The 11,105-nt window shown below is 40.3% G+C and overlaps 2 protein-coding genes across 5 annotated transcripts in view; both read left to right on the top strand.

Annotated features, from left to right (window-relative positions):
* Positions 1 to 3,124, top strand: part of HOXB3 (homeobox B3) — a 27,539-nt gene extending 24,415 nt beyond the window's left edge. For all 4 annotated transcript variants that reach the window (XM_018565982.1, XM_018565979.1, XM_018565983.1 and 1 more), the window contains 2 exons: positions 694 to 1,241; positions 1,899 to 3,124. In XM_018565982.1, the coding sequence (XP_018421484.1) occupies positions 812 to 1,241; positions 1,899 to 2,644 (1,176 nt within the window). In that variant the 5' untranslated portion in view covers positions 694 to 811 and the 3' untranslated portion in view covers positions 2,645 to 3,124. The remainder of the gene's footprint in view (positions 1 to 693; positions 1,242 to 1,898) is intronic.
* The window catches only part of HOXB2 (homeobox B2), a 16,964-nt gene extending 8,071 nt beyond the window's left edge, over positions 1 to 8,893 (top strand). Inside the window, exons 2-3 of the mRNA XM_018565984.1 lie at positions 7,437 to 7,817; positions 8,238 to 8,893. Coding sequence (XP_018421486.1) covers positions 7,454 to 7,817; positions 8,238 to 8,893 — 1,020 coding nt within the window. The 5' untranslated portion in view covers positions 7,437 to 7,453. The remainder of the gene's footprint in view (positions 1 to 7,436; positions 7,818 to 8,237) is intronic.
* The last annotated feature ends 2,212 nt before the right edge of the window (positions 8,894 to 11,105 follow it).

Genomic DNA, 11,105 nt, shown 5'->3' with positions numbered 1-11,105 from the left:
ATCTATATATATATATTCGGAGCAAAACGAAATTGGGAAAGCAGTACAGCAAGAATGTTAGAATACACAAAGAAAAGTCAGTTGTGTCTTTCTGGTGATCAGGATAAAAGGAATTGTGGAGCTGTTTGAGGTCTCCTGGTTGCTCGATTGACCCTCATACATCATAGCTCTGGGCTCAGGACAGCAGCTATTATCCTGAATTCTTGTGCTATAGCTGAATGCTCCGGGCACAGGCAGCATTGCGAGTTTTTCTGGTTTGAGAGTTTTATTCGGCAATATAAAAAAAAAGAGAGATAAAGAGACGTGGGGCCTTTATTGTATATCATTCAAAATATAGGAATGTATCTTCAGTCCATGCACTTCGGATCACAAACGATGTTTCCTCCTTTATGTAGAGGTGTGTAATAATAGTTCCTTTAAACATACACGGTGAACAATTGTTCCTGCTTCAGTAAACAAAGCCTGCTTATATTAAATAGTATACAATGGCTAGTAAATGTAAAATAGAATTGCCACTGATTGTGTGGAATGTATGGCTATTAAATAAGGTGTCCCATATGTGCTTCCTAGGAAATGCATTCCCTATTGATATGCAGTGTATAGTGAGAGCTTTGTGATGTTTACATGAAAAGAGGTATTTTTGACGTGACGATTCTAACAGTCGCTTGTTATGTTGTGTCTTTTATCTCTTAGGTTGCCTTCAAACAATACAGGGGATATCCGTGCCAGGTGACTGTGGGGTGCCAATGTTATTCTGTAAGGGTGGGGACACCCTCCGACTAGGTGACAATACATTTTGGGGATCCGGGAGATGCAGAAAGCATCCTACTATGACAACCCCGGTCTGTTTGGAGGCTACTCGTACCAGGGAGGCGGTTTGGGTTATGAAGGGCCACAGCAGGCTTTTGCGGCTTCACCCCACCTCGATAATGACTTCCAGAGATCATCTTGCTCCCTGCAATCCCTGGGACACAATGGTCCACTGGCCAAACCGAAAAACCTAAACGGGAGCTGTATGCGTTCTAGCCTGTCTTCTGATCACCACCAGCCCTCCTCTCTTTCCCCCCAAGAGAACCCCACTGCTACTCCGAATAACAATAGCAGCAGCGGCCAGTCTGGAGCCAACAAGTCCTCCTCGGTGAAAACACAGGCCACCTCCAGTCCTGGCAACAAACAGATCTTCCCATGGATGAAAGAGTCCAGGCAAGCCTCCAAGCAGAAATCCAGTCCCCCCACCACAGGTACTGGATTCTTCATTCAATGATTGCTTTCTAGTATCAGTAACCCATGATGTGCCTCAGTGGTCCAGTAATGTGTTCTGTCCACCAACATTGCCTTATAGTGCATGTTTATTGGCAAGGAATAGGAAGCCATCTAAAACAAAAAATGCAACCTTGCGATTTATTTTCCAGTGTATGAGTGCAGTAGGCTATGTCATCCAACCAGATGCTTGCTTTCTAAGCTTATGTCAAGACTGCTCAAAGATGATTGGCTGTCTCAGTAGTCTATGTTTTAGGACATATCAACCAATGTCTCTCAAGAAATAGTAAATATTAGTAAAGATATGCTGAGTAAGAGCTCTCTACCCTGTTATATTCTATGTGATCATGTGTATTCTGGTGAACACAATACCTGAGGCTGTTTTTTTAATGTTTTTATCTGTGCAGAAATAATAATTGAATCATAGATAAAAGGTCATGAAACAACTGTCTACATTGCTTGATCAAATCTCCATAAACCAGGGCAGCTTTGGGGAGCAGAGCTCTTAATAAATGCCAGGCTTATGAAGTGCAGGCTAATGCGGGGAAGACCAGATATGGGCGAATGCTAAGAGAATTTATTATGTAATCATGCTTTCAATTTCTGAGTGTAGTAATTATCTTTTATTTCATTTGAAGCGGCAGAGAGCAGCAGTGGTGACAGGAGCCCCCCGGGTTCTTCTGCCTCCAAGAGAGCACGCACGGCCTACACCAGCGCACAGCTTGTGGAACTGGAGAAGGAGTTTCACTTTAACCGTTATTTGTGTCGACCAAGGAGGGTGGAAATGGCCAATCTGCTGAACCTCAGCGAGAGGCAGATCAAGATTTGGTTCCAGAACCGCAGGATGAAGTACAAGAAAGATCAAAAGGTAAAAGGGATGTCTTCATCTTCTGGAGGACCATCACCAACCAGCACTCCACCCCTCAGCATGCAGTCCTCTGCAGGCTTCTTGGGATCCATGCATTCAATGACTGCTAATTATGAGACCCCTTCACCACCTCCCTTTAATAACAAACCCCACCAAAATGCCTACTATCAGACCCCTGCAAAAGGTTGTCCTTCCCAGCAGAAGTATGGAAACACTGCTCCAGAATATGACCACCATGGCTTACAAGGGAATGGGAGTAGTTATGTGTCTCCTAATATGCAAGGGAGCCCAGTGTATGTTGGGGGGAACTATGTGGATTCAGTGTCAGCACAAGGCCCTTCTCTGTATAGCCTGAACCACCTTGCACACCAGACCAACAATATGGACTACAGTGGAGCTCCACCCATGCCAACCAACCAGCATCACGCACCTTGTGAACCCCACCCAACCTACACAGAGCTCTCTTCACATCATCAGGGAAGGATCCAAGAAGCTCCTAAACTGACCCACTTGTGAAGAAGAAATCAACATTATCTAGGAAAGAAATATATTGGCAGACTGTGGGGTACCGAGCTAAGGCACTGCCTCTAAACGTAAAGAAGCACTTGTGTTGATGTCTAAATTTTTTATTTTATTCGTTTTTATTTGTTTTATTTAATTTCAAACTCAAGGTATTACAGGATTCTTGCTGCACTGTAATTTAAACCCATGTTATCAACACAAGTGCTTCTCAGGGCTGTATTTTGGTCGTAGAAGTACCTGTTATTATCTTAAATGGTATATAATAGGCTCGTAAGATTGACGTTTATTACATCACCCATCCAGTTGAAAAGCCTTCCAGACGAAAAATAATGTATCAGAATAAGGTACTAGCCACTCCTACGTCTTCTGTAGAATTCGATATTGATTAAACTCCCAGTCCTGTGGTCACAGACAAAATGTATGCACAGAGTTGATCTCAACTGTGTTTGATTTGAATGTGATCTGTAGATTAAAATAGCATATGGAAATTGTTACATTGCTGTGGTAGGTGCCTAGGCATTAAGATATAAAGGGGTGCTGATTACATTTTCTAGATAATTGCCATTGATGTCACTTCTCCGTGAAGGTTAGGCACCTGAGTAATCTTTGCTCTTTTGTCTTAACATGAATACAGGGTATATAGTATAGGATATACTATACTAGGGGATGTCTACTCACCAATCTAAGCACAGTGAATTTTGCTCAGTGTTTGCTAAGCTACCTGTGTGGACATCTCGTTTGCACTTCGAGTTTACAAAGGGTGAGAGCAGCCTAGGGCCCAACTCACTCAAACCTGGAGTCTTCCAGGCTTGCGTGGTCATGTGTAGAGATTATTTATTAATGCTGCTTATGGAAGCCGGTTAAAACGATTATTTTTTTCCTCTTTTTGTATTATTTATCCAGCATATTAACGTATTTATGATAATTAAGGAAATTGTACTTTTTTGGTATTTTCTTGTTCTAAAGTTTGTGTTTCCCTGTCATTGTACAATAATGCCTATTTAATTCTAGTATTTTAGGAGAAAAAAAATGTTAGTTTGTTTTCTTGTACTAATGGATAATGTAACTAGTCCTACTGGAGGTATGGGATACCCCATCCAAAAGTTATTGTCTAGCCATGAATAGGGAGGCTGCAAAACACCCTCTGGAGATCTCTTTGTTCCTTGTAGGTCATTTTCCTATTTTTTTAAATTTGTTTTTTTAAGTTGTCTGTTAAAAAAAAAAAAAAAATCATGGAATAAACTTTGTGTTACAAAACATTCCTGTTGTATTAGTGTGGTTGTGGGGAAATAGTTGGATCACTCCTCACCAGCCAGCTAGCTTTAATTCTAGATATGTTTGTACTGAAGAATGTCAATATTTGCTCTTAACTATTAAGCTGCCTGTATGGAATCACTGCATGCTGGTCTGTTTGTTGTATGCAGAGAAGTGTACAAAAGGCTCCACAATCGTGTCTACTGATGGCTATGTATCTGAGTAAACGTTCTACTTGTTTGAATATTCTCCAGTAAAAGGCAAACACAAGGAAAGAGTAGATAGCTACAAATGACACAGACCGGTAGCTTAGAGGGAACGAAATATTAGAGGCATGTGTAATTTATTAAAAGTATTACACTTTAAGCCACTTTTTATTTTCATTATTAATAATAAAAATACTACAGCAGTAAATCTTAAATGTTTTAAAAAGTATATTTTCATATTGAATATGTATTATATATACAATATATTGTTAAAAAAATATATTGTCAGATTTAAGATCACCAGGCAGAGGAAAGCATGGGACAGGATTGGCTCAAAAGGCTTTTTCAACTTCTTTCTTTATTTTCTCCATGGAACTGCAGGCCCAGATGAGTTCAAAAAGAATGACGTAGTATCAGAGGTCCTGTGTCATGGATTCAGTGATATTCTGGAGTGACAATGGGAATTAAGAGAGTTGCAAAAAAAAATAACAATAAAAAGAATAAAAACGTATAAAGTTCCATAGAGAGACAGGAGACATATAAATATGTAAAAATGAAAGGGCAGAAAGAAAGTGAAGGTTATACATTACAAAGAAGCTCTAGAGATGGGTGTTCTCAAGGGGTTAAAGGGGAGGGCTTAACGAAAGCGATATCCCTTTCTGCTCTTCAAATGAATGTGCAAAATGTTCAGCAGCACAAATAACATACAGTGAGACAAAAGTATTTATATTGTAGAAAAACGTTTAATTAGTATCAGTGTGAAACATAAGATCAAAGCTCATTCATTTAAAACATCAACAAAATATCGTGTTTGTTTAATATTAAAAAATGTGTCTTGTACAGTCTCTCATATGGCAAAAAAAAGGATCTATTAGCCCGTGCTTGCTTCAGAACTCATTAAATCTGTGTCATCTGCAATCCTCAAGCAGTACAGACACACACGAGAGTCTCTACATTAAATTACATCTATTTGCTTCTGGCTATGTTATAAAAGAACATTGGAATAAGCAGCACTGCTCACGATAGCCCCAAGAGCACACATAGGAGCTGTGTCTATGAGAAGTGCTGGCTACAATAGAACAGACGCCATCTTTCCCTGCTCGGAAAATGGCGAGTTATGGAGGAAATGAGGCAGATGGAACTGCTCAGCTTTGTTTTCACAAAACCTTTCATCTAATAAGAGTTCTTAAATCCTGATCTATCTTTATAGGAGAAATCTATATAGAAGGGGAGATATGTGTTAGAGTAAATGAACAAAGCTTCTTAAATCCTGATCTATATGTATGATAGAAATCTAGATAGCAAGAAGATCCGAAGCCTCAGAATAAAGATCTTTATTATAAGCATATTCTCAGATCTTGTTGGACTCAAATCATTGTCACTTTTTTGGAAGGTGAGGATCCTCATCCTTCAAGTCCATTGACTGTGTTGTTTTAGCTGAGAAAATAATTGAAAACACTATCACAGAATTCAAATCATAATGAAAAGTCTCAATATTGGAATGAGAGAGAGAGAGAGAGAGAGAGAGAGAGAGAGAGAGAGAGAGAGAGAGAGAGAGAGAAGAGGAATGAAGGAAGGAAGAGGAAGGAAGGAAGAGGAGGGAAGGAAGGAAGGAGAGAAAGAAAGATAAGGAAGGGAGGAACGAAAGGAAGAAAGGTAGATGAGGGAAGAAAGGAAGGAAAAGAAGAAGAGGGAGGAAGGAAGGAAGAGAAGGAAAGGAAGGAGAGAAAGAAAGAAGCTGGGCTGTGTGCACAATAAATTGTGTGAATGTTCACTTCAATAATCCAATAGAAATAATATATCAGGAATTTGCTTGTCATATTGGCTAACTAAAGTGAATATTCACACAATTTATTGTGTGGACATTCTCAACTTCTTTAGTTACTGAGCCTCATTGTCTTTTTAGCTATACATACATATAAATGAACATAAATACCTGCCCATTTAGTATGTGTACAAACATGCTAAACATTGTGGATAAGGCATATAGTTGTTATAAAATATACGTTCGTTCTATTAATCCTGCATAGTGACCATACAGACCCATACATATGTATATACATACATTTAGAAAAAAAGGAATCTTTGCCTTCTTGCTGCCTACGCTAGAACTAGACAATAGTGACCCTCCATATCTATTCTTACATGTATCATTTTCTTACCTCGCATTTTAAGTAACACCAAATGGAATAAACAGGCTGGCAACCCACCCCACCCCCAAAACGAATGCAAAAAAAAAAATAAAATCCATGGCGTTTTCCAGTGTAGGAGAAGGAATCCAAGAGGCCTGCCTTGAAGGCGGAAATGTTCTCTGCTTTGCTCTGTAGTGCAAAAAAAAAAAAGGGTAAATCATGAGCAAAATATAATGTGCAATAAACATGTTGGAGTACAGAAAGATCTCCTCTGTGGTAGAATGTGAGAGTTTCCAGGTCCCAGAAAGTGTTCTTCTTTTTGTCACCAGTCCATAGTCACTGAAGCTTTGCTGGGACTCTGCCTGCTCTACACCCACCACCCACGCAGATTTCTAGGAAACAAAAGTTTCCACGCTAACAACACGGAACAGCCCAGCAGCAGCTTGCTGATCACAACCCCCAGACACTGGGAAGGTTTCACGATTTGTCTTTTCTTGCCTGGTTACTTTCTGTCCCAGTTTGCTGCTGGAAACATTTTGCGTTTGTTGCCTGAGTCCTCGGTTTCCCATGTCCATAGTCATAAAGGGAGGAATTCTTAGCTGACACTGCCCCTCCACCCCAGAGATTGATCACTCTCCTCTTGTGAGGTGGCTCAGGGCTCATTCCTGTTACTCAGCAGCCTCTCCATGAGGATTTAATCTTGAGTCTCACTAAAGTGTTCCTCACTTGTCCTGGAAAGCACAACTGGGTTCTCTTCTCCCCAAGATGACCCCCAATGTGTCTGGAGTCCATTCCCTGTCCCCATAAACCCTCCTAAATGGTGCAGATTGTGCCCATCCTGGTCCCCAGCTGGGCTCATTGCTTCTGCTTGAGTTTCAGCATAGCCATTCTCTGGAACCCCCTTACTCTTGATATATACATTGCCAAAGATTACATACGGCGCACACACAGCGCATTTTTTTGGGATGCCCCCCCTATGCATTTATAGGAATTAATTCGCAGTGATAATGCACTCTTTTTCAGCAGGCCTGCAGCTCTATTGGTCAGCGGCAGTCACGTGACCAGGAATTGGCTGCAAGTCGCCCAGTCTCCAGTTTAATACATCAGGGTCCCCATACGCCTGATTTATCAGCAATATAGAATAATAGGGCCTCGGGATTATTGGGATCCTAATATTTCCTTTCCCACCCCTAGGCTGGCCAGGGGAAGCCATGAATTTTGAATTTGAGAGGGAGATCGGGTTCATAAACAGCCAGCCATCGCTAGCAGAGTGCCTGACGTCCTTCCCTGCTGTCCTGGAGACATTTCAAACTTCATCAATCAAGGACTCGACATTAATTCCTCCTCCTTTTGAGCAAACCATCCCTAGCTTGAATCCGGGCTCCGGTGGCCAGCCGAAGTCTAGGAGCCAAAAACGGACAGATAATGGCCTGCTCCAACAGCCTATCCATCAGCCTGGCCATTTGGCTACTGAGTTCCCCTGGATGAAGGAAAAAAAATCAGGCAAGAAGAGCAGCCAAGGATCCCCACCAGCCCCCCTGTCAACGCCTGAATCTGCAGGGGGGTCTCCGGCAGGTCAGTCTAGTGCTTAGGGGGGGATCATGGGTCCATCATTTTATTTTAATAATGATATTGTCAATGTGTTCTTATTGTTTCTGGATCCTTGAATCTCACAGTGCAGTGCTGCATTGTTCTTGTTTTTTGGTGTTCACATTACTATAAAAAAAATTGTAAGCTCCTCTGATTAAATAAATGGCAGTAGGATAAAAGTAACCGGTTTGAGATTATTTATGACTATTCTGGTATGTGTCACAATACAATTTGTAATATAGTTTCCTGGCTAAACTTAACCCTGCTTCTGCCTGAGCCATCAAGGCGGCATTGCAATGATAATCGTTGGCTGCCCTCCAGAAGCAGAACGGTTAATTGGTTAGCTAGAAATTGCTGTGTGTGACTAGATTTATAACGGAAAGTGATTACTTTTTTTCTTTCCAGAACCGACAGGAATCCAGGACTCCAACAGCAGCTCCAGGAGGCTGAGGACAGCCTACACCAACACCCAGCTGCTGGAGCTGGAGAAGGAATTCCACTTCAATAAGTACCTATGCAGACCCAGGCGAGTGGAGATAGCTGCTTTGCTGGATCTCACAGAGAGACAGGTCAAAGTTTGGTTCCAGAACCGCAGGATGAAGCACAAGAGACAGACCCAACAAAAAGACCAACAGGATGGGGACCTGAGTTTCTCCAACTTGGACGACTGCGACCCCATAGAGGATGGAGATGAGAGTCCACCTTACCACCAAGGAGTAGACACCAATGACTCTTTGAGGGAGTCAGAACCATACACCCCTGATACTCCCAAGCTGCCCATCAGTCAACAGCCACCATCGGGTAAGGAATCCACATCCAGAAGCCCCCTCTACCCCACACCCACCAGTGAGACTGAGCCCAGTGCAGAGGTGGGTAGCATGGACAATGTCCTCTCTGAAAGCCAGGACAATTTATTGTCAGAGCTGACTTTATTCTCGTCAGACTCCTGCCTACACATTTCAGATGGTTCCCTCAATAGTCCTGTCCACTTCTCACAAGAAGATATCGACTTTCTCACTAGCACACTTTGCAGCAAGGATCTCCAAAATCTAGATTTTTAATATTAAAATAATTTAATGTTCCTTATTTTCACAAAATTGTCTTTATAATACCTTGTGTGCAAAGTTTTACCATGTTAATAAAAATAACAATCTGGTCCAGTTTTTTTTAATTGTTTTATTATTGATATTTTTTATTGTTATTATTTATTATGTTTAGATCAAATCAATGTTTTTTTTTCTTTATTACATTGGTTGATTTTAATTATATATAAAGTAATGCATAATCGTTATTTTTTTGGGTCAATGTGACTAAATTCTGACAGAAGAATGTGCGAAATACATTTTTTAATGTAAGTAAAGAGAATTAGTTTATATGTATCCTTTTGCTGACTATAGGGAAGTCATATATTTTATGCTTTATGGTCGGGTCTGTATTTAATACTTGTCTATAAGTGCCCATTATAATGCATTGAGTTCAGAAGAAGGCAAACAATCTTTTCTCTGCTAATTTGTACAATTGAATGTTGCAACACTGTACCACACTGTTGTAACATTGATACTAATTGCTACAAAGTAGACTTGATTCCCAATTATATGAATAATATTATTATATTATATTTCACACATGCACTTTTCTCAATGAAAGAATGCCAATGTAGAAAACTATTACAGATAATAGAAGCCCTAATACTGGCCATAGGCTTTGAACATACGAATAATACACAATCCTAGTGTTTTTGGACACAGCAGGAGGAGAAGGCATTTCATAAGGGCCCTCAAAATGGCGCTGCCAGAAGAGGAGACAATGAGATCTGCCATGCACACACCCACACACTCAGCCCCAGCACAAATCTACTAAGCAGCCAGAGGGGGAAAAATTGCTTTTTTGTCATAAAAGTCAAAGCCTAGCCAAATATAACAGCGCAGGATGTGAAGTTTGTATTATTGGGGACGTTTATCAGTGAAGGGGGAGATTCGCCTTTCTTTAGAGGGTCCAGCTTAGTCGGCCTGTGATGCATTGTAAACCAGAATCTACACAACATCTGTGCATCAAATATTAATAGCCTGCAAATTCACCCCCAGAGACACATTTTGTCGTGCGGATATACACAAGCCTCATGTAAAATGTTTATATTACGGAGAAATTGGGGCATTCGTATCTATTCAGATCTCACATAAATTATATTGATGTATTTAACTCCGTTGTACATATATCATGGTGCTCAGCTGGTAATATTACCAGGCCTGCATTGTAAAACTAGCGCTTTGTTAAGCTATATCTTAGCAGCCTGCCTCTCCTTCAACTTGTGGCTATAACAGACAATGTGTGAATGTTTTTTATGGCGAATCGTTTAGCTAGAAAAGCATGTTTTGTAGATGGGTGAGAATATTGCTTTGTGCTCCCTGTGAGCAAACTGGTTAACTCAATTCCTAAATAACCATATAGAAATTAATGATTGTGTGTGTGTTTGGGGGATGGGGGTTGTATAAATTAAGTCAGCTAAACAGGAGGATTTACGAAAGGAGTTGAGAATATTCACATAAATATTCCAGTCGTGTGAAAAGCCAATTCATGTTTATTTTAAATCCACATTTAAAAAAAAACATAACTGGATAATTGAAATTATTTTTTGATATATGAATGGAATTTATCTATCTATCTATCTATCTATCTATCTATCTATCTATCTATCTATCTATATATTGCTATATATACTTAATTAAAACTCTCAACTCCTTCAGTAAATCAGTGCAATACTCTGTGGATTCAGGTGATATTAAGAACTAAATTACAATTGGTGTCCCTAGAAACAAACGACATCGGTGGATTGGACGATACAACATGGGTTCAGGGATTTATTTTGCAGCGTGATGGTACAGGTGTCAGATATTACAGAGGCTGTGGGCACTGATAGACCACAAATGGATCGCGATGATAAAACTAGAAGGCAATTGTGAGGATTGTGAGAAGCCTGGGCATAAGTTTTTAATGAAGATGAGATTTGTGGATGTGGCTTTGAGAAGCTGATGAAACAGATTCGCCTTGGTGGTGCTAGATTGATGCTACGGTATGGCTGAATGTGTTATACAGATAACAGTGACATTTGGGTCACACAGACTGACTTAACTGTACTGTTTTCAGGAGGTGGGAGTGTAGATGTAAATTAACCCATATTTTTACTGGATCTAATTGACACAAGCTCACTTTACAAAGCTGCACCAGGATAAAGATAATAAAGTGAACGTTATTTTCAGCTGACTCCAATGAGAT

The sequence above is a fragment of the Nanorana parkeri genome, unplaced genomic scaffold (assembly GCF_000935625.1).
Source record: "Nanorana parkeri isolate BGI_ZX_2015 unplaced genomic scaffold, ASM93562v1 scaffold905, whole genome shotgun sequence".
NCBI classification, from domain to species: Eukaryota; Metazoa; Chordata; class Amphibia; order Anura; family Dicroglossidae; genus Nanorana; species Nanorana parkeri.
This window is presented reverse-complemented; position numbering and strand designations above follow the sequence as displayed.